This window comes from Oryza sativa, chromosome 1 (genome assembly GCF_034140825.1).
Source record: "Oryza sativa Japonica Group chromosome 1, ASM3414082v1".
In the NCBI taxonomy this organism is placed as follows: Eukaryota; Viridiplantae; Streptophyta; class Magnoliopsida; order Poales; family Poaceae; genus Oryza; species Oryza sativa.
The window spans coordinates 32,857,192-32,880,657 of record NC_089035.1 but is presented as its reverse complement, the minus strand read 5'-3'; the positions used below and the strand labels follow the sequence as shown (position 1 = coordinate 32,880,657).

The following is a 23,466-nucleotide window of genomic DNA, read 5'->3' as shown; positions in this document are numbered from 1 at the left end:
TCATGGTCTCTCTCAAAAAAAAAAAAACCTGTTCATATGGTCCGTTTCTTTTGGGCCGGAAAGTTACTGTGACTTACCTGTGGGCTGTGGCAATATAAATACTGGGACTGGACTTATGAGTTAGTTCAGTGGCAATATCTCGGGAAAGTGATTTCACCGCTCAGGGGATATTCCTCGTGTCGAGCATGCCACCTAAATAGTCATAAAAAATATAAAAAATTTTGGCAACATAGATTAATATGAAATATATCACCCTTTTTTAAGGGAAACACTGTAGGGGAAGCCTCCACAGTTAATAAATTAAATTAAAAGAAGGAATACAAAATATTTACAAAAGGTTTATCCACTGAGATAAGGCTTGTCTCTCAAAAACTTTTAATCTAAAGACTAAAAGGGAAAGATCAATCTTAAAGAGAGCTTTCCAGGAAACAACCGAAGGTGGTACATTCTGAAAAATGAAAGCATTTCGTTGCTTCCAAATGTTCCATGCAGCATAGAGAATTTTTTCAACAAAATGAGTGGATCTATATGAGATCTTTGCCTGCAGCAGCATATCATCAAAATTGAGAGAAAGGTTCCAGACAATTCCCAGTTGCGCCCAACAATCTGAGCTGAATTGACATTGAAAGAAAAGGTGGAAAGATGTTTCCCTTGCTTGAGCTGGACAAAGGACACATGCTAGATTAGAATTTTCAGGAGGGTAGTGCCTTCTCTGCAGCATATCATAAGTGTTTAATCTGTCAATTAGGAGAAGCCAAGCAAACACCTTAACTTTCATAGAACATTTGCTTTTCCAAATCCAACTTAAGTACCCAGGGGCTTGAACATGCATGAAATTTATTGCATAAATTTTCTGTGAAGAGAACAGTCCATTCCCCCAGACATAAGCCCAAACATCTTTATCACCAGATAATAAGTTAAGGGGTCTGCTTCACTCATGGATTCATATTCCTGGAAAGCTTGTTCAGATAAAGGCAGAGCAAAAAGCTGTGCTATGCTTTTAGTAGAAGTTATGCTTACAGAGTCCTTGTGAGAGAGGGCAAAAGAGTGAATTCTAGGGTAAACAGCTGACCTGACTTTACCATTCCAAAAATCACTCCAGAACAAACAAGTTTTCCCATCACCCACTTTACAACTTGACAGACTTATGAAAATATCTAGAAATTGCAACACATCCTTCCACCAAAAGGAACCTCTTGGGCGAATAGCATGTGGTAATTTATCAGAGTAATAAGAGGTCCAAATCAAATTAACCCAAGGAATAGGATGCCTGTTGTAAAATTTATGCAAATTTATGAAATATATCACTTCATAAATATGCAAGTTTAAATTCAACTTCTACAAGTTGTAACAAAAATAACAAATATAGTTACAAATAACTATTTTCAATTTAATTTGTTATTTTTGTTGCAATTTATAGAAGTTGAATTTGGTCTTGCATGCTTGTGGAGTAATATATTCTGTATTAATCTATGTTGTCATTTTTTTCAATTTTTTTATAACTATTTAGATGATATGCAAACTATGAGAGGATGTCCCATTGAGAGATGAAAATCCACGTCCCAATATCTTCAGTTTTTTGTTCTCAACTGTGCATATCGAAATGGGATCTGTTTTTACGCCGGTGGGGATTTGAACAGCCCTCGACAATTCGGCCTTTCTTCTCCAGTGTCCAGATTACCTGGATCATCTTCAGAACCTTTGCTAGTGTAAGCGGACTTTATTTGCATTGCCCCAGATATCCACGGAGGCCTAGCTGCCTACTCTTTTTTCACATACGCGCAAAAAAATCACGTCATATTAGAAGAAAAAGAATTTTAGTTACACAACACAATCAGCCAGACCGGCTTATGTTAGGGGAAGGGAGAAAAAGCAAATGAAAAATAAACTGAAGCTTAGAGAAACTACGGTGGCTAAAAACAGACTTCAAGCAGCGGGAAGGAGCCAAGCCACGCTACACTCCTAACAAATCCTCAAAAACGGCGACGCCAGTTAAAGACCACATATGGCATTCCGAATGGATGGACTCCAGAACCACAAAAACTGAGGAGAGAACGGAGTCGAAAACCCTAGAGTTTCGCTCATACAGTTGCCAAGAGACCAGGAGCACCAAGGAGTCGAAGCTGTCACGGAGGTGCTCAGGTAAGCAGGCCCTGGAGGACGGCCACCAGTCCTGGAACCAGCTGCCACGGGGGAGAGAGGGCAGCCCAGCTAGGAGGCGACAACACTCAAAGCCAGATTTGCCGAGCGAACACGTGGTCGAGGAGGATGTGGTTCGCCGTCTCGAGATCCTGGGCGCAAAAGGGGAAGGCCGAGTGACTATCGATGCCACGTTTCTGGAGGAGATCAGCCGTCCAGGAGCACTGTTGGAATGCAAATCAAAGGAAGAACTTGCATTTGGCAGGATTCTTTGCGTGCTAGAGAAGATCAGCACAAGTAAAGGAATGCTGGCCATAGAAGAATGCCTGGTACGCCTAACGCGCTGAGTAGCGCTGGTCAGCCGTCTAGCGCCAAACGAGACGAACACCCGGTGAGAGCTGTACGTGAAGCACCGTATCCCAAATAAAGAGAAACTAGAAAATGACAGGACAACGAGGACACCGTGGATATTAAAGACCCATAAGTTGTTCGTCAGGCGGCCTAGCTGCCTAGTCAACTCAGATTCAGCATTCAGGAGAAGATTTCTGGGGGTTGATAAACTTCTCGGAGGCACACCAGGTCACCAGCACGTGTGCAAGCTAGAGCTACTGAGCTAACTAAATACGCCTCTGCAGAGTGTCGTAGTATGCCACACCGGCACGGTTGTACATCGGCTGGCCGCAACAGCGTTGCACGGGGAAATGGATTAGACGGGCTTATGTCGGAACTCAGGAGGAGCTCTATCCACTGGAAGTCAGGGGTGGATCTACAGTATAAACATCGGTGTCAGGCGACACCGACGACTTTCGGTAAAACCTAAAATAAAACTGGTTATCCATATACTATAACATTATGTTCTAAGTATAATTAGCATACTATGATATCGATATACACGTTATGATACTAACAAACAGATTTTCTGGATCCGCCCTGTAAGTCCACGGCCACCTACTCCATCGTCCACGTTGCGCGACCCTAAACGCTCTCCCCCCCCCCACACCTCAGCTAGCATGCTGATCGATCCGCCGTGCAACCGCATCCACAGTGCACGCACGCAGCTACAAAGATGTCGTACGACCACGACCGGTGGCTTGTCTGCTCTACGTTACACTGTGCGTGGCTTGTCTCTGCTCTATATGTGTACCGCGTCGTCGTGTGCACACACACACACACACAACCGTACTGAGGGTGGCGCGCGCACGGGGCTGAGGAGCGAAATGGCGCCGCCGGCGGGGACGGAAGCGGCTGGCGCTGGCCACCGCAAGAACTGGCGGGGCGAGTCCGGGAACCTGTGGCGCATCGCCGGGCCGGTGATTCTGACGGAGATCTTCCAGTTCCTCATCGGGTTCGTCACCGCGGCCTTCGTCGGCCACATCGGCAAGGTCGAGCTCGCCGCCGTCTCCGTCGTCAACGGCGTCGTCGAGGGCCTCGCCTTCGGCCTCCTGGTAAAAAATCACGCCAGGACGGTCAGTATTGATGTGATCGATCATCGCTAGGCATTTTGTTCATGGCGCCTGTCGCGCTCGTTTTGATCAGCTTGGCATGGGGAGCGCGCTGGAGACGCTGTGCGGGCAGGCGGTGGGGGCCGGGCAGCCGCGGATGCTGGGCGTCTACCTGCAGCGGTCGTGGGTCATCTGCCTCGCCACGTCGCTCGCGCTGCTCCCGCTCTACCTCCTCGCGTCCCCGGCCCTGCGCCTGCTCCGGCAGTCGGCGGCCATCTCGTCGGTGGCCGGCCGGTACGCGCGGTGGTGCGCGCCGCAGCTGTTCGCGTACGCCGTCAACTTCCCCATGCAGAAGTTCTACCAGGCGCAGAGCCGGGTGTGGGCCGTGACGGCCATCTCCGCCGCCGCGCTCGCCGCGCACGCGCTGCTCAACTGGCTCGTCGTCGCCAGGCTCGGCCACGGCGTCGTCGGCGCGGCGCTCGTCGGCGACGTGTCCTGGTGGCTGCTCAACGCGGCGCAGTTCGCGTACCTCGTCGGCGGGTCGTTCCCGGAGGCCTGGAGCGGCTTCTCGCGGAAAGCATTCACCAGCCTCGGCGGCTTCGTCAAGCTCTCCCTCTCATCCGCCGTTATGCTGTGGTTCGTAGCATTGTACATGCAGTTCAAGTTCCATTTCACGGTGAAAATTAGCAAAATATTTTTTTCATGGATGAATTGGTGCCTGCAGCTTGGAGATGTGGTATTACACAGCAGTGCTGATTCTGGTGGGTTGCCTGAAGAACCCAGAGATTCAAGTTGGTGCGATTTCAATATGGTTAGTACATCAATTAGCAATGTTCTGATATTTTTATACCTGGCAACGATTGAACATTAAGTTTAAACGATTCAACTTACTCTGTCGTAAACAGCATGAACTATCAGCTCTGGACACTGATGGTTGCAGTTGGCTTTAACGCTGCAGTGAGGTAACGCACTTATCCTATGCGTTGCTTCCACTCAACTCACTGGTAATTTTCTGAGCTCACACACATGCTTTGCCTGTCACATTTTTTCTGTCAGTGTTCGCGTGGCAAACGAACTCGGCGCGAACCACCCGAAAGCAGCCAAATTCTCGGTCATCGTCGCCGTGGTCACGTCGGCCGCCGTCGGGCTAGTTTTCACTCTGGTCGCTCTCGTGGCGAGGAAGCAGCTGCCGAGGCTTTTCACGGACGACGACGTGCTCGTCAGGGAGACTGCAAAACTGGGCTATCTTCTTGCAGCCACCATATTCCTCAACAGCATCCAGCCGGTGCTATCAGGTACAGAACCATTCTATAATCAAGTGAAATATATGCTCAAATTGCTTCAGGATTTGACACTTGTTGATGCAACTATGTTGTGCCATTGGTAAATGGCACAAATTGCAGGGGTGGCGATTGGGGCAGGGTGGCAGTCATCGGTTGCCTTCGTAAACATTGGCTGCTACTATCTCGTTGGTCTGCCTATTGCAGCCGTTTTTGGCTTCAGGCTGAGCCTTAATGCAACAGTAAGACAGACAAAGCCGGCGGTCTAAACTTTTATTTTTCAGTGATGATTTTCTTGCAGGGAGATGTGGTAACCGTTGTGTACTAACCAATGCAGGGGATTTGGGTGGGGATGCTGATCGGAACAATCCTGCAGACTGTTATTCTGCTTGTCATCCTCTACAGAACCAAATGGCAGAAAGAGGTACAGTGAGCTCGCTTCATCAAAGGACTAGTCGAAGCTGATCGTCTCGGCTTAGTTTCAATTTTTTTTTCAAATGTTTTTGGACGGCAGGCCATGCTAGCAGAGGAGCGGATAAAGGTGTGGGGAGGGGGTGTTGAGCTGCCAACCATTCAAGAAGCAAGTTGAAGCGAAAAGATTCTAACTACACATACTACAGATATAATAGAACGCTACGCGTGTCACATTGTTTGCTACGATTCCATTGCAATTGTGCATGGGCTGCGGTAAGTATGAATGTAGTATGATCGTTTTACAGCAGAGCAGAATAAAGATAAAGTTGGTCAATGTTCAGCTACTCAGATCTGTTCGACTCCGTCGACCACATGGCTGCGCGACATGTTCACTTACGGCAAGTACAGATTACAAGGCCACTGTATCTGGCCGTGACAACCTGACTAGCTTGGTGCTCGTCTAGTGTTCAGATATGAGCTCACGACAGCGTACGTCTGGGGTAACCGGCGTCGGGTGCACCGCGCACGCCAGAAACGACCGGGTTTCGCGACCTCGATCAACGTACGACCATGGCCTAAGCAAACACCGATACACCATGGATCGTCAGAGAAGAGATACAAATTAACTGATGTAATTGCATAAGACAAGGTACGGCGATTCATTACACGGATCAACGACACCGTTATCATGGGAGTGGTGACTTGTGAGCCTACTGAAGCTGAATTAACAATTTAAAATGCATCTATGGCTAGTTTGCACCAGACGGCGATCAGATCTTGTTGGTCAGCTTCTCGCCCTTGATGAGCGGGTTGGCGCGGGCTATGGCGTCGCGGCTGGCGCCCTTGAAGTCGAAGCCGCAGGCGTGCTTCTCCGGGTATCGGTGCGTCCCGCAGTAGGTAGCCCCGCATCGGCATGCGAACCCCAACAGTCCCACCTTCTTCTTGCACGACGCGCACCGGTTCGCCGGCGCCTTCTTCTCTACTACCGTCGCCGGCTCAGGGTTGTTCTTGGAGGAGAATGCGGCGCCATTAACCTCAGCGGAAGGCACGGAGCAGGAATCAGACGTAACTGCGCCGGTCGCGACGGTAGCGGCGCTCGCGGCGGCCACGGAAGAGGAGGGCCCCGTCGCCATCGTGGCGCCGTTGAGGAGGCAGTGCTGGCGGTAGCAGACGGAGCACATGTCGAGGGTGGCGGGGTTCCCGTAGAAGCCGCAGCCACTGGCACAGAGGACCGGTTGGCCGGCGCTCGCCTGCTGCTCCGACGACATCTTGATGATATTGGCGCGTAGAACGATCGTCTCTCTTGCTCTCGGGAGGAAGACGTACGTCTCCGGGGGCGCCGAGCAACAAAACGATCGATCGAAGCCTCGAAGGCGATTGCGCGTTTCGATTGAGGCGAACACGATAGCGTCGATGGGCCTCGGGGGACGTGGCTTTATAGGGCCTTGGTTGGTTACGACACGGAGTCGTAGTCCGAAATCGTTCACAACACGGACTGGCAATGATTCCGCGATTCTGTTCGGAGTCCGGCCACTTCTAGGGCCCTCTTGACTCAGGTAGGCCTCCCTCTTTACCGACCCAAACACATAGCGGCCTGCTAGCCCAAACACATGCAACGCGGCAGGCTCCGGAGCAAAGAATAAAGGCTATATTACCTCCTTGTGCTGACTCCAGCTAGTGATGACTCCAAGTCTGAATTTCCTTCCTCACCCACAAAATCAGGAGTCCCATTTTTTTTGCCTAAACTAGACACGCCGTATCCTTACATGTCAAAACCAGTTCAATTTATCTTTTTTTCTCTACACAGTGATATTATCCGATACGATAATCTATTTATACCTAATTAAAAATAAGTAAGGCTTCCGGAACGATTTTTCGTCCATCGTTGTCATCATCCACTACATTATTTTCTTCCAAACGAAACGGATGACTAAACTGTAGGTTCGCTTGTTTAGGATAGAACTCAATTTCGAGCTCGATACGAAGCGGATTTGCTCTGATTCTTGAGAAAACGGAAAGAGTAGGAGATGAGGATAGAAACCTCTCAATTAAGTTTGGATTATCTCCAAGGGTACGGCTGGATTTTACAGAGGAGGCAGTTTCAGGCGGCGTCAGGCACCCGAGGGAGTCCGGACGGAGGTTAGGGATGATACTGTCGCGATGGGTCCACGTGACAGTGTGAGAGAGAACAGGGGAGACCAATTAGACATTCGGTTGCTTGCTGGGCCGAACATGTGCTCACGGGCTGAGGTGGAGGAGAGAATAAGGGAGGAAGGTGGGCTGGCTCTTGTGCGGGTTGAGGAGGAAAATGAGCTATAAATGGCCCATATAGAAAAGAGGGTTTTTATTTAGATTTTTATTTAAATAAATACTAACATGGTGTTTGTATTATTAGAATTAGCAATTGGCCTCTAAAAATTCCAAGAAAAATTCAGAGAGTGTAATTAGGCTGTGTTCTTAAGTCTATGTTTCCAACCTCACTCTCTCGTTTACCGCGCGCACACTTTTTCAAACTGCTAGACGATACGTGTTTTGCAAAAAAAATCTATATAAAAGTTAATTTAAAAATCATATTAATTCATTTTTAAAGTTTTTTAAGCTAATAATTAATTAATCACGTATTAATCTATTTCTCCGTTTTTCGTGTCGGAGGTGAGGGTTCCCAACACTCACATAAGAACATAGCATTAATCATGGATAATTTAACAAAAGTTAAATCAGCATGCAATTTTATTTGTCACGCTTACTTTACCTACCTAGTTAGAAATACCCCAGTATTCCAGAAAAATTGTATTTTAGTTAATTAAATAATGTAAATCTTTCTCAACTTCTTCTCAATTTTCTTGTCTTTTCTTCCCTTTGTAACGCACGGGCAGTTTTTTAGTCCAGTTAGAAAAATAAAAGATACATGTTTCACATAACGTATTTCTTCCTCCTCTCTCTCTCTCCCTCACAGACTACCTTGTGGCAAAGGTAACACGGAGATGGGGCGGCAGTGCTCGAGTCGCTGGCACTACTGGCGACACCAGATAAGTAGGCCAACTCAGGGCCTACCTTATTGTTGCTGTTGAGACGAGAAGTTGCGAACATGGTGTTAGCGCCCATCTCAGCCTTACTCACATGCGTCGCTTCACCTACATTGATGCGACTCTCGTGCTGCACTTGTTGTCCCATTCCACCACACTCTTTGCTCTCTCATCACTAGGCATGACTTGTGTATGCTAGCATGCAACATTTGTCACGGTGAAAGCTTGTCGGAGGATGTGGAGACGTTTCTGCCGCACGGTGATGTGCACGGTTGTGGACCTACGACTGGCACAACGATGCGAGGAATATACTCGGTATTCTCGCGTGGGTGTCTCTCTGGTGGATTGCTACCGTTGCCATCGCCGAATGTACCCTAGCTCTACCATCATGTTTACCACCCTCATTTGGTTGTCTTTCATTTTCCTTTATTTTTTTTGGTTGATTGTATCGCCATGTAAATGTAACGTCAAATGAAACCCCTGTCAAAACCATCCGGGAAGGTTTATTGAATCGGTTTTAATAGTTGGACGATATGCTATTATATGCTATTATGTTTGATATTGTGGTGGAGTGAGGAAATTCAGATGCTCGTTCTACAGTAAAGGGTGGTGGACTTTTTTTACGGGTAAGGGAGGTAGATTTTTTTTCCCCGAACAAATCACGATGTTGGTTCGTCGTGATGGACATACAACTTTTTCTTCCCCTTGGACCAGCAGCACGAAAGCAAAACGTCGTTCCGGTGCAGGCGCAGCTCCGCTTTAACCACGCCCAGCGCGAGAAGCATCAGAACAGGTAACAAGGCAAGTTCCCTTCAGAGCCAGCGGCTCAGTAGTCCATCCCAGGCTCAGCTCCCATGCTCAGTAGTCCCGGCAAAAAGGGGAGCGCCGAAACTTACCAAAGGCCAGCACACGCGCCAGCCGCGCGCGGAGACGAAAAACTCTCACAATCAGGAATCAGCTCGCCATGCGGGCGCGCGCTCCGGCAAACGAGTGAAAGAGCGACCTTCCAAAGGGAGACACGCGCGGAGACCGAACTTAACTGGAAAGCTGATGAGCACTTTTCTCCCCGTGTGTTGGGCAAAAGTTGGACGACGTACGAGTAAACGTCGCACGAAACGCCTCGGTATCCCTACCTAGAGGCGGTACATTTTTCGATCGGAAGGCCAATGCTGTGCATAAGGGCATTAGCAGTGCGCGGTGAGTTTTTATGGAGCCTTCGTATGCCAACTAAGCTCAAAAACACCCAGGAATATTGTTAGCTACATGCTACACAGTGCATACTCCTTTAAGTGGGTCCCACTGTCTACCCTCACTTTTCATCTCTCCTCTATCTATTCCCCACCAGCCGAAGGTAGCGAGGCAGTGGCAGAGAAAGCGAGGCGGCGACCGGAGCGGGGCGGGGCGGTCGAGCGGCGGCGGCGGCAGGCGTTTGAGCATCGGCGGAGTGGTGGCGGCACCAAGCTCCACGCCTCCATCTCTCCTCGTCAGGCCTGGAGGCGACGATGCGGCGGCGTGGCCCAAGCTTCGACCGCACCGGGTGAAGCTCCCCATCTGGCGCACTGCCGCTTCCTCTCCCCGTCCGGCCTCCTCCCTCGGTGGCAGGCATGGATCGGGGGGCGGCGCGGCCGGTGAGTCTCGGCCGGCGCAGATTGGGGAGGACGACAACATCGGCATCGACGCTTCTCCCCTCCCTCCCTCTTCTTCACCTCTTCTCTTGTGGGCCCCAAAGCTGCGATTCTGACGAAGAACGGGGAGCCAAAATTGGCGAGGCTCCAAGCTATGCCTAGGTGGAGGGGAGTCTCTGAGCTGGCTGCATGAGAGAGAATGACATCTACGTGCACTGTGAATAGCCTCAGTGCGTGCCTTCCCTCCAGGATACAATGCGAAAGAGTATTTTCTGAACGGAATTGCTATACATCTTACGACAGTTTTTGAAGGGAAAATCTTTTGATTTTTGGGCCATTGATCCATCCTGACATTCGTGCATAGATAGATTGGGAAAAAAATTAACAGGGATGACGTGAGCTAAGGGGATCAATCCCGCTTGCTCTGTCACTCCATTGAACCATCCTCATCACTGTGCTAGCACTAGTTTTACACTCCACAAATCTACACTCTAGTTATACATCATGTAGGTACATTGTACTATAGTGTACTATACTGTAAGTGTAGTTATATTGTAACTACACTAACTTATTAAAGTAATATAAAAAAACTCCGCATTCGCTCTCACGGCATAGAAATCTCATATTAATCGGAGAAAAAAAATAAATTTCATATAGAAACATAATTTAAAAATTACCTAAACTCGGAACAAAATAAGAAATATTAGAAAAAGAGACTAGAGTCCATACATGTATACGATTTAGAGCTAAGAGAAAATTAAAGTTCATATAGAAATAAAATTTTAAAATAGCCTAAATTCAAAATTAAAAAAAAAAAGAATATTGTAAGAGGAGACTAGAGTCCATTCAGGTATGCTATCTAGAGCTAATTAAAATTTAGAATTAAACAATAAGGAAACTAAAAGTAGAAGTTAGAATCCATATAAAAATATAACTTAGAAATAACTAAAATTCGAAATTAAAACATAAAAAATATTTAAAAAGGAGTCTAGAGTCCATATATGAGTACAATTTAGAAATAAATGAAATTCGGAATTAAAAAATAACGAATATTGAATGATAAGTTTAGAGTACATATAGAAATACAATTAGAAATAATGGAAATTCATAATTAAAAATAACAAAATATTATAAGAAGATTCTAGAGTCCATAGAGGAATTTAAAACTAATTGTAAGCCAGACTTAAAAACATTAATTTAGAGAAAACTAAAATTCAAAATAAAAAATAAAAAAGACTAGGAGAAGAGTCTAGAGTTCATATCATATAGGAATACAATTTAGAAATAACTAAAATTTAGGATTTAAAAATAAGAAATATTAGGAGAAGAGTTTATATAGGAATATACAGTTTAAAAATAACTGAGATTTAGAATTAAAAAAATATTAAATAAGAGTATAGAGCTCATATAGAAATACAATTTAGAAATAACTTAAAAAAAGATCATTGACGGAAGGGTTTAGAATCTATATAGGAATAAAATTTATAAATAATAGAGAGCAACTAAAAAGTAAGAAATATTGTAAGAGTAGACAAAAGTCCATATATGGATACAATTTAGAAATAACTAAATTAAAAATTAAAAATAGTTAATAACTATCACGTATATACAATACAATATTAATATTATATATTGGTTAGTTTGGTTAAGTTAATACAAAATTACTATTTTAATATATTTTAATAATAAAAATTAAAAATATACGTATTATTTGAGGAAAAAAAATATAACAATATTAGCCGTGCAGATTTCGCGGCTGTAACGGACTCTCCCAGGGCGGGCTCGCTTACATCTGATAGCCTGGTGTGCACCCGGGAACACCAGGAAGAATTTCCCGGTCGGTCACCCATCCCAAATTGCTCCAGGCCAAGCACGCTTAACCCTGGAGTTCTTTGGAGATTGACTTCCGGAAAAAAAGTTGCAACTTGTTAGTATGAGTATTCTATTAATTCTATTAAGCCCTAGGCCGGGATGTTACACCCTCGCCCCCTTAAGAGAGATCGACGCCCCCATCGATCAACCCCAGGCCAGGAACGTCCTCTCTTGGCCACGTCCATGTGTCCAGTGCCAGCGCATGTGCCATGCTGTGTAACCACTCCCGGTCGTCCTCTCTTGGCCACGTCCATGTGTCCAGTGCCAACGCATGTGCCATGCTGTGTAACCACTCCCGGTCTATACCAGCCATGCGCACCATGCTTGCGCAACTGCGACACACGCGCCCATGAAACCGACTCACGCGCCCATGAAACCGCGAGAGTCGGCTCTGATACCATTTTGTAACGTCCCGCCTCTCCCAGGCCGGGCCCGCTTACACATGTCTTTTCTTTGTCCTCACTCGTGTGCACCCGGGAAGAATTTACCGGTCGGTCACCCATCCCAAATTGCTTTAGGCCAAGCACGCTTAACCCGGGAGTTCTTTGGAGATTGGCTTCCGGAAAAAAAGTTACAACTTGTTGATATGAGTATTCTATTAATTCTATTAAGCCCTAGGCTGGGATGTTACATCCTCACCCCTTAAGAGAGATTGACGCCCCCGTCGATCAACCCCAGGCCAGGAACGTCCCATCTTGGCCACGTCCGTGTGTCCAGTGCCAGCGTATGTGCCATGCTGTGTGATCACTCCGGGTCCACACCAGCCATACGCACCATGTCTGCGCAACTGCGACACACGCGCCCGTGAAACCGCGAGAGCGGCTTATCATCCTAGTTATGTCGTAACTACATTCTAATCTTTATATATCTTACATATAAAGATTAGATTTGAAGTTTTTCACTCAAAAGCAGTTTTTTAAAAGTACCTTTTCTAAATAGGTGCATTTGCAGTTTTGCATCTAGGCTAGGGTACTGTCCATTGACAAGAACAACGCTTTTTTTCAAACCCCTCGATTAGGCGAACAGTGTCCATTGACGTTTCTAAACCCCTCGAGTGGTACTTAGAAGCCAAATTAAGTGCAAGTGTTCCCCGCAAAATACAAAAATAGAAAAGAAACGTACGTCAATGGACACTGTTCGATATATACATATACTCTATGACTAACGTCAAAGAATTAAGTGCAAGTGTGCAACATGGTCTATATATATACACTCTATAATTAATGTGATAAACTGGTACTAGTAAATATCTAGAGCAGCACCTATCACGGTGCGATCAGTGACAAATTTTACAACCTTATCTTCCGGCACATCGTAAAGCTATATGCACGTCACCAGTAAATTTAACCAACCACGCATGCAACTATGCAAGAGTATATGCAACTACGAGCTGCGGGATCGCAATTTTTTTGTGGGCGTTGCCCGTGCCATGAGCCCATGAGTCGTCTCTCCCCTCCTCTTTTGCTAGCGGAGGAAGCTTCCTCTCGCCTTCCTCCTGCACGGCCTGACCGAACACCTGACGTTATCTCCCTCGGGCCTCTGCTCGCCTTTCCGGCCGCCGCGAGTAGTGGTTCAGGTGAGAATTGTGAGATCGGTGGTGAACCCGCCCCCCGGCGACGCATGCAACTTGCGATTGATCATTCAGAAAAAACGAAAAAAAAGGTTGGGTACGAGTGTTGTGTGATTGCTGCGCATCCACCTGACAGATGGGAACAAACGCAGCCAACGTATGCGTGCATGGTCAATTGCGATAAACATGTGGCCATTTGATCGGCAACATGTACATGCATGCGTGCGAGGATCAGGTAAATTGAGCGCGTGGGCGGCTGCTTTGTGCCATCGACCTTGTGGCGATATCTGATTGGGATTTTGCGAGATTTAGGAAGTAAATAATTAATCACGGCAGCAATTTGGTATAGGAGGCCGGCCGCCTTTCGAATTGCAGCTCTGTATTGGAGAGGGATAGTTATACGAGGAATAATCACGTAATATCCATGCATGATTCCTCTTGTATTCACGGCTTGCGTCTTGCATGAGCATCACACCACTTACAGCGGTGTCCTCGATGTTTCAGGGGTGTCTGATCGAACCAGCACTCGAGCGCAGTATTTTGTGGTTTTGTCTGATTGGTATCTTACGCGTGTATATCTATATATGTTAGTGTACTCCAAATGTCCACAACTCCACATACTATGCTAAGCACTCTCTGTTGCAAATGTTAGGAACACATGCTGCCCACCGGAGATGCCGAAACCACAGAAACAATTCATTATCTGCATAAATGGGAGAGTTAATTTATGAGGGGATATACACACATTATTTGTATGTCATTTATATGGTTTAGAAAATAATAACATAGATAATTGTGCGATGTATTTCCTCCGTTTCATATTATAAGACTTTCTAGCATTGCCCATATTCATATATATATTAATGAATCTAGACATACATATGTGTTTATATTCATTAACATCTATATGAATGTGGATAATGCTAGGAAGTCTTATAATATGAAACGGAGGGAGTATCACTTTATCAATATGCAAGTTTAAATTCGATCTGCATGCTAAAAAAAATCTTTTGTTTGCGAGGAAGAAAATAACGAATGAATAATACTTCTACTACTCAATGTGTAGATTGTTTCTCCTCTCATCCTATGAAGAAAATTTTAAGTTATTCTTTTGGGGGTGATAGTTCATTAATGCATCAATATTATCATTTTTAAGATTTTGTTATAGGTATTTGGGAGTTACAAACAAAAATAAACATAAGGACATATCTTTAGGGGGGGGGGGGGGAAACCAGTTCCCCACGAAGCAAATGGTCTTCCAAGAAATGCACCATGAGAACTTCCAACCTAATAAGTTAGTAATAACTTGCCATGGTTCATATCTATACTATTTTAAATGATGTTAGTGGTGGTGTCCAAGTCTACACCAACACCAGAAACTCAAACTAGCTATCATAAACATAAGGTACCCACAACATGTCAATGACTCTAGAATTATTAATTCAAGAAATTATAAGGGGTTACATACAAAACCTTTAAATTCACCTTTCATCTACAGATGAATTATAAGCTTCTAATCTTGTATTATCCGACCGTACGTATAACTTGTGGAAATAGATAAAAAGAGGTGATCTAGCAGTATATTTCCGTAGGGTTGCTTGTGAAGATGAAATTATATGCCTAATTAACTAACTATACTATAAACCTGTAATTTTTGCTTTTACTTTTATCTTTAAAAATATCCGTTGCAACGCAGCTAGTTTCTCAAAGAAAGAACACATAATGATACTTCTAGAAAGAACACATATTTATGCTTCTACGTATGGTTATTCTGGTTTGATTTCTAGCTAGTGATTGTCACTTCATTCGGAACCTCAATCACTTTCTGTTATTTAGAACGAGTCATTTCTCATTAAAAAGAGCGGAAAACAAACAAACTTTTCTGGCTGTTACCTGCTAGTGACCATTGGTGACTAACTCGCCAAACATGCATGGACTGATGGGCCATTGGATCGGTCGATCCTTCTGACGGAAAGCAAGAAAAAACAGAAAAAGTAGGGTGAAACTTCCCCTGCTGCGTGCTGCCGGCCGCCGTAAAATACAGCACTTCGCATTGCGAGTCTCGCGCCTTCCTCCGCTATATATACGCTCGCACACTCACGCTGCCTCCTCACTAGCTAAGCTCGGGAATCCTAAGTAAGTGAAAGCTTAGCTAGCTTCGCATAAATCCAGCTCTCTCTTGCTAATGGCGGGCGTCGAGGTCTCCAAGCCGTCGAGGCGCCTGTCGCCGAAGGGGAGCTTCAAGCTGAGCCTGCCCAGCCTGCTGGCGTGCGGGCAGTGCAAGGCCACGGCCGTCTCGCCGCCGGAGTCCCCCACGGGCGTCGGCGCGAGGTCGTTCTCCTCGTCGGCGTCGTCGTCGGCGGGGACGTCCCGGGGGAGGGAGCGCGACCGCCTGGCGGAGCTCCGGGAGATCTTCGGCCACTTCGACCGCGACATGGACGGGCGGATCTCCGGCGACGAGCTCCGCGAGTTCTTCGCGTCCATGGGCGACGACTCCGGCGCCGCCGCCGCCGCCGCCGCGGCGATGGGGCTCGACGGCGCGGCGGGCGGCGGCGAGAGCGGCGGCGGCGGTGGCGGGCTGATGCTGGCGTTCGAGGACTTCGTGCGGATCGTGGAGCGGAAGGGCGGGGAGGAGGAGGAGCGGGAGGACCTGCGGCGCGCGTTCGGGGCGTTCGAGGCGGTGAAGGGGTCCGGGAGGATCACGCCGCGCGGGCTGCAGCGCGTGCTCAGCCAGCTCGGCGACGAGGCGTCCGTCGCCGAGTGCGAGGCCATGATAAGCGCCTACGACGACGACGGCGACGGCGAGCTCGACTTCCACGACTTCCACCGCATGATGAGCCAAGACTAAGCTATAGCTCCGCCGTGCGTGCGTGTTCCGCGCGCGCCGTCCGTCGCCGCGTCGTCACGAGGAAATTTGCCTCCGCGGGTTCGATCGTGTCTGTTCGTGTGTGTGCTGTTGTGTACGTGTTCGTGCGGGTTGTGGGAGGCCGGCTGTGACTATGTGAGATGGAGTGTGTGTTTTGGTCGCGTGATCGTATCGATGTGCGTGCGTGCGTGCGTGCGTGCACGCCGCGCGCGGCGCGGCGTCGTACGGTTGTCTGCTTCGATCGGTCGATCTATGTATATGGTGCACGAACGCGGGACGCCTTAGCAATTTAGCTGTGCTTTGTTTAACACGAAGCCAGCATGAGTACTAGTAAAAAAAATTCCCTTGTACCTCTAGCTAGGGGCAGTATCTGTTTTGTCTTCTTCCACTGATCGGTGCACCGATGCCACGAGTTGCTTTGGCTCGCCATGCCAAGAGTCCGTGACTTCGCCTTAGTCGAGGTCGTGCTTTCGTGAGGCTACTTAGTGTCTTGCAGAGGGTACGGGTGCCCTGGTTGAGCTAAGGTCATTAGTCAGGGTTTACAAAACCGACAACATTCTTTCTGAGGTCATAGCCAACGCTCCAGCATGGAGCGTGGTCTCATCCTTCCTGAGACGAATATTCACGCCAGCTTGATCGATACCACACCTTGGCAGAGTGCCGCGACACGCAGTAGAGGGCCAGGTAGTTTCATCAGCTTATCGTTGTTTTTGGGCGAGGAACGGGCAAGGAGCCGCGTTGGGGAGATGCCTCACCCCAAGCCGTTGCCCCGCGTCGTTGTTGCTCCTACCCCGAGAAGAAGATGGAGAGGGAGAGGAGAGTCGCCGTCGGGGAGGGAAGAAGAGAGGAGAGGCCGCGATGCCGCCGAGGAGGAGAGCTCGAGCAGAGGGAAGAGGGTGGAGGAGCTCGGCGGAGCTCGAATGGTGAAGTAGGACGGCGTGGGGAGAGGGGATTTTGGGGTGTTGGTGGGAAAAAGGGGGAGGGAGGAGAGATTTTATATTAATTTCTGTATTTTTAGGTGTTTAGCGTAAAATTTAAACTTCTATATCTCTATTTTTTTTACTTAAAAAATAAGAGTTGCTTCCATCGTCTGTAAAAAAACCATGGGAGAAAAAAACCGTGCGAAAAAAACCGGACCAAAAAAACTATGTCCGATAAAAAAAACGGACGAAAAAAATCCGCGGGCGAAAAAAACCGTGTGAAAAAAAAACCAAACATGTCCGATAAAAAGGGCGAAAGAAGGGAAAAAAAATGAGTCCGATCAAAAAAAAAGTAGGGACGAAAAAAAGGAAAAAAAAAGAAACGAATCTGACTCGGTCTACACGGTAAAAAAGGGTGAAAAAAGGAAAAAAAATTAAATGAATCCGACTCTGTCGACGCGGTAAAGAAAAGGGTCAAAAAAAAAAAGTACATGTCCGATTCCAAAGAAAATCGAATCCTATTATATGTGACATGGCGTGGTAAAAAAACAAATCGAATCCGATTCCATCGACGCGGTAAAAAACAAGCGTAAAATTTTTTTTGTCCGATTCCAAAAAAAAAAGTTGCGAAAAAAGTTTTCCGTTTCTCTCTCTATCTCTATCTGTATCTCTATATCTACTACTTAAAAATTAAAAAGTATTTCCATCGTCCATCCGTGAAAAAAAAGCGTGAAAAAGAAATCGGGCGAAAAAAATCGAATCTGATTATATGTGACGCGGTAAAAAAAATTAAAGACGTTTTTGACATCCGTAGTAACGAAAAAAGGGCGAAAAAATGAAAAAAAAAAGAAAGTCCGATTCAATATCTATATATTCCTAATTAAAAAAATTTGTATGGCTTATGGGTTATAGTTTTCATCCATAAAAAAATTCCATCGCACGTGCGATCGATTCCGCTTTAATCCCTCTCCGATGGCAAAAAATAAAAAAAGAAAAGAAAGAAAAAAATGAGACACCGTATCAAATTTGGACCTAAATTCTAAAGAAAACACTACTACAAGAATACAAGATCAGATTCAAGAACACCAAGAAAACGCCGACACCGGAAGGGGAGGGTGTCGTCGTCGCTGCTGAACCGCCACCGCCGTCGCAGGGATGTCGGATGTCGGGCCGCCACCACATTGTTTTGAGAGAGGGGGGAGGGGAAATGTTTTAGGGTTAGGGTTTGGGCTGTTGAACTTTTATATAGGTCGGGATGACCGTCTATCAGATCGGACGGCTCTAGCTTCTCTCGTGTCAGGCCGAACGCCATTCCCAGGCCGCCCACACGGAATAAGTTCACTTTATGTCATTTAAGTTGTTCCTACCCGATTCTATTCCCAGGCCACCCACACTATTGGGCCGCCTCATGGACCACGTGTACGCTCCGTATAAAACAAGTTCACTTTAGGTCACTTCAGTTGAACTTTTTTATTTCATTATAAATATATTTTCTTAAAGAGCTCATATCATGTAAAACTAAACCTTAATCATATAATATTTTTATATTTCTTATAATTTTAATTACCCATCGCAACGCACGTGCATTTTTTCTATGTCAAAAAAAAAAGATCACGACATACGAGTGAGAGATATATATCACACACACCCGCAGGCTCATGTTTAACTGAACTGGCAACAGATTTTCAATTACAGGTCTAATTGTTTTATTTAGGTGATTAAATTTGTTTTCATTTATATAATTAGTTTGCTCTATTTAAGCCTTTTGAAAATTGCTAAAATTTGAGAATAACTTTTCCTACTTCGTATTATATTATTTTTTGCTAATGGAATTAATAGAAAATTAATTATATATTTTTATCTTTTTGACCAAAGGTCACTGCAATTTTATTTTATTAATATTATTATTATGATTATGATTCCTTTATTTTTGTTCCACCAGTATACATGATTAAAATTACCTTTACCCATTGCAACGCACGTGCATCATTGCTAGTAAATTGGAAAATTGTGAGTACTAAAGTGAAAAACACTAGGGGCTGAAATAAAAAACGAGACTACCACATGAAGCAACTTGCACCGTGGGAAATTAATTAGCTTTTTGGGGGGGTGTTGCCCCATCTACTTGAGCGTATCCCTTGCGTTGGCCATGCCTTAAAAGCTATAGGCTGGGTTTGAGGTTGTGTCGATGTTGTGAACAGATATACTCCCTACTAGGTTGTTATATGATATAAACTTTGGTGGGGGAGGAGCTCCCTTTTTTTTTTGTGAGGGCCTGGAATGGGAAATAGCAAATGGCAAAAGTTTTGGTGACAACAAAATTGGCATTGCAAAAATACTAGTTAGTGTTTAAATGCATCTTAAAGTTGTCATTTTAGCACTAAAGAGAGAGAAAAAGAGAGAGGGTGTGGTCCCAGAGCACTTTTTAGCAAAATTTGCTACCATGAACTAGCAAATGCCAAATATCAAATTGCCACCTTTTGCTGTTAGTGTTTAGATCTAAAATGACAAAAAGAACTCTAAAATATCAAAAGTTTTACTATTTTAGAGTATCTAAACAGGCCATGAGACTTGCTGGTTAGCTGCTAACCCCAGCGTGTGTAGTGTTTTTTTTAACTTAAATCAGCGTGTGTACTATTTTTCTTTTACTTAAATCAGCGTGTGTACTGTTGCCTTGGGTTTAGCTGTTGTAAAAAAAAATGTTTATTTATTTTGGGAAGGCTTGGTTTCTAAAGGTAGGTAATGGATGTTTAGCTGTTGTAAAAAAATGTTTATTTATTTTAGGAAGGATAAAGTAGGAGTAAGGGGTGTTTAGATAAGGGGTATAAAGTTTTAGCGTGTCACATTGAGTTTTATATAGGGTGTTGCATGGGGTGTTTGGACATTAAAAAAAACTAATTACAGAATCCGTCAGTAAATCGTGAGACAAATTTATTAAGCCTAATTAATCCATCATTAGAAAATGTTTACTGTAGTGCTACATTATCAAATCATGGAGCAATTAGACTTAAAAGATTTGTATCACAAATTAGTCGCAATTTGTATAATTAGTTATTTTTAAGCCTATATTTAATATTTTATAAAGGTGTTCAAATGTTTGATATGATAGGGTGAAAAATTTTAGGATGAGATGTAAACAGTGCAAACTTCTCCTAATAGAATCCTTGTGTTTCTGAGCAATTTCTCTGCAATTCTCCGAAGACAAGAGTGTACTCCTACTCGGCTACTTGCACGACACAACACGTGCGGCTCGACCGTCGTCCGGACTCATGACGAGTGTCACACGGCGCGCGTATAAAAACCGCATCGCCGGCTCCAACGGTCGGCAAGATCCAAACCGGTTCAAATCCCCAAGCCACCGTCTCTTCCCATCTCCCCATCATCCCACCCCCCCGAATCGACACCCGCCGCCGCTCCGAACCATCAAATCAACCCCCTCGCCGCCATGGATTTGCCCAAGCGAGTTCTTCCGCATGGTGAGTGGGTGCTGCCGCCCGGATCTAATCTAATCTAAGTCTCCTCTCCGCGTATAATTCCCCTCAATTTTCGGTTGCTTCGTCGCTCAATCCGCTTTTACGCGCCGTGTGCAGGTTCCCCGCGAGGAAGTCCCATGGCGACGAGGCGAAGGGACGCGGAGGCGGACGAGAACGTGAGGGCGTGGAGCGAGAATCCGGGGCGTCTCGGTGCCGTGGCGGAGTGGACCGCGTCTCTGGAGAGGAAGAAGGTGCTGGGTGAGAGGAACGGCGGAGGCGACGGGAGCGGGGAGGCCGCGTCGCCGCCGCAGTTCTTCTCCCAGGCGAAGCCCGCGACGAGCCCGCCGTCGCTCTCCTGCCGCGGCGAGGGGCCGTACGACCCGAAGACGAACTACACCACGCCGCGGCCGGAGTTCCTGCGCTACAACCCCGAGAAGCGCCGCGAGATCCTCCTCCGGCTGGAGCGCGAGGCGGAGGACGAGTCGTCCAGTGCCACCTCGGCCACCCCCACCCCCACCCCCTCGGAGTGCGTGTCCTCCGGGTCGTCGGTGAGAGGCGGCGAAGCCGAACTCGACCGCGCCGACGCCAAGGAGGAGGAGATTGAGATTCCGTCTCCTCGTGGTCTCGACCGCGCCGACGCCGAGGAGGAGGAGATTGAGATTCCGTCTCCTCGTGGTGGGTGGGCACGGCGGCTGCTTCTTCTGCTCGTCGCCGCGGCCTGCTCTTGCTGCTACATCTATTGTATGAGCTCCTCTCCCTTTCCTACCTCACAAATGGGGCTCGATTTTGCTGGAACAACTGGGAGCGTGCATGATGCTAGCGCTCATCAAGTAGGTTCTCTGGAGTTGCGAGCACCAACTGAGATGATGGGTTCACATCATGTGTTTGAAGAAGCTACAGATCAAACTGTGCCCAACGGCAGTGAAAATGCAGCCCAACTGTATGGCCCCATGGGTGGTTCTCGTAAAAACTTCATGGCGATTGCTGCGATGGGTTTGGCAGATTCATGCCCAAATGTTCCATTCGGAGAATTTACATGCCAAATTGGGGACAGAGCCGTGGAGGATGTGCAGAATTCCAAGGAAGATTTTCAACTGAGTGAATTGATGGTTGCAACCTCTGAGAATGCCGAGCAATTGGGTGAAGTTGTAAGCCTGAATGAAAATGTCACTGCAGATTCCATTGGTTCAACCTACACCGCTGATATGGTGGAGGGAGAGTCAGGGTTAGTTCATCAGGAGGAGGCAGGGGAGGATCACTCGCAACACTCCCAGCAGTTGGCCTCCATGGAGAAGACAATAGAACAAGAAAACAACGAGGTAGGGTATGATGGAGAGGGCCTGGAAAATGACAGATTGGATCAGGCAACCGAGCTATTGGAGTATGAGAATCCAGCTGCAGCTGCAAAGGCAATAGTAGCTATGGTAAAATCACTGTGGCCTTCAATAAAACTTCACTTGATGGAGATCTTGGCGTGCTTTTCTGTTGCAGCATTTGCAATTGCAGCTGCTATGCTCAAGTGTTTCCAGAGGTCTCCTAAGGGTGCATCAGTGTCAACACGTAGGCTTGAACAATCCCCTTTAGCTCCAAATCCAAGATTGCCAGTGCTCCCTTCACCACAATCTGTGCTACAACCTGTGCAACTGACAGTTCCCAAAGTAGAACCGCCTGTCAATTTGAAGATCCCTACACTATCACCTTTGCACAAGCCTGACCTATTTGCCAGCTTCAGGGAACAGGTGCCATTGCCAGAGCCCATACCAGTGTCATCTGTCAACCTCAATAATGCTGTGCAATTTCCACTGCCCAAGCAGATTGATTCCGGGAATCGTCCTCAGAAAGTTCACCAAGATGATGCTGGCAGTGCTAGGATTCCAGACAGCTATTCTGTTGGCCGTAGAGACATTGACAGCTCGAGACCTCCAGTGGTGGCATTGCTTGGGGAGTTCTCACTTGTGGATGCAAGTAGCTCAAGAGGAAGCTCCCGGAAAGGATCAAATGAACATGCTGGGGATGTTGCAGTTCAGGAACCATCAGTAACTCTGAGAAAAGATGTGGTGAAGATGCAGAAGGAAACTACAGCAATTAAAAGCCCTAGTGCTCGAAAAACGAAAAAGGAGGTAAAATTCAGTGTCCTCAAACACTTATCTTTACACCTACAGGCTACACATAGTGTTCAGATGCTTAGATAAGTCTTTTATCATCATACTGCTGACATTAATATGTTTCCATAATGGTCAAGCATTTGTTTTAGTACACAATATCGAGCTGTGGGTAGCAGTGCTACTTATTCACTTCCTTTTGTTTTCTGCATCAGGAAAATGCTGCAAAGGTGGAGAAGAAGGATGTTACCACGCCAACTCCATTGAGACGCTCAAATCGTCTCCTTAACCGGGTGACTTCTCCTTGAGCCAGAATGACACATTAACACTGTCAACAGATGCTGATCCTTACTGTGGAGTGGAGAGAGTTTCGGGACTACAACTCCTGGCTGTTACCCAAGCAAGTTAGCTTTTCTTCTGTAGCACTTCGCAAGTTAGTTGACGTACAAGACTGCAGTAATAACTCATTTAGTCCTCTTCTCTCAAAGTACCCGCGGAATCTCATTCGCTATATTCATGATGCTTTGATGTTCATGTACTACTCATTTTCTACTCCTGACGGTAAAAACCTGTAACTGATGGATGTATTGGATATATGGTTGTGTCCTGGTTTACCTAATTGAGTCAATCAATATGCTTCTGAATCTGCTGATCGCTTAATGCGCCGTGTAAAGACTTTGAGAAGAGTTGGTCAGTCGATTGATGTACCAGTAACAAAGGATTATTACTGTTTACCT

General features: G+C 46.3%; 4 protein-coding genes across 4 annotated transcripts; 3 read left to right on the top strand and 1 right to left on the bottom strand.

Moving 5' to 3' along the window:
* Window positions 1-3,081: 3,081 nt before the first annotated feature.
* LOC4325491 (protein DETOXIFICATION 33) lies at window positions 3,082-5,582 on the top strand. Its single transcript, XM_015779882.3, has 8 exons — window positions 3,082-3,584; window positions 3,676-4,217; window positions 4,306-4,392; window positions 4,487-4,543; window positions 4,638-4,876; window positions 4,985-5,103; window positions 5,199-5,285; window positions 5,376-5,582. The coding sequence occupies exons 1-8, from the start codon at window positions 3,150-3,152 to the stop codon at window positions 5,448-5,450; spliced, it is 1,641 nt and encodes a 546-aa protein (XP_015635368.2). The 5' UTR covers window positions 3,082-3,149; the 3' UTR covers window positions 5,451-5,582.
* A 388-nt stretch (window positions 5,583-5,970) lies between these two features.
* LOC107281095 (zinc finger A20 and AN1 domain-containing stress-associated protein 3) lies at window positions 5,971-6,564 on the bottom strand. The gene has a single exon (XM_026021244.2). It carries the CDS (start codon window positions 6,541-6,543, stop codon window positions 6,046-6,048), a length of 498 nt encoding a protein of 165 aa, XP_025877029.1. The 5' UTR covers window positions 6,544-6,564; the 3' UTR covers window positions 5,971-6,045.
* Window positions 6,565-15,463: 8,899 nt separating this feature from the next.
* LOC4325488 (putative calcium-binding protein CML19) lies at window positions 15,464-16,522 on the top strand. Its single transcript, XM_015777786.3, has one exon. It carries the CDS (start codon window positions 15,554-15,556, stop codon window positions 16,214-16,216), a length of 663 nt encoding a protein of 220 aa, XP_015633272.1. The 5' UTR covers window positions 15,464-15,553; the 3' UTR covers window positions 16,217-16,522.
* A 3,959-nt stretch (window positions 16,523-20,481) lies between these two features.
* On the top strand, window positions 20,482-23,379 carry LOC4326899 (uncharacterized). Its single transcript, XM_015779239.3, has 3 exons — window positions 20,482-20,630; window positions 20,745-22,747; window positions 22,945-23,379. Exons 1-3 carry the CDS (start codon window positions 20,600-20,602, stop codon window positions 23,035-23,037), a joined length of 2,127 nt encoding a protein of 708 aa, XP_015634725.1. The 5' UTR covers window positions 20,482-20,599; the 3' UTR covers window positions 23,038-23,379.
* The last annotated feature ends 87 nt before the right edge of the window (window positions 23,380-23,466 follow it).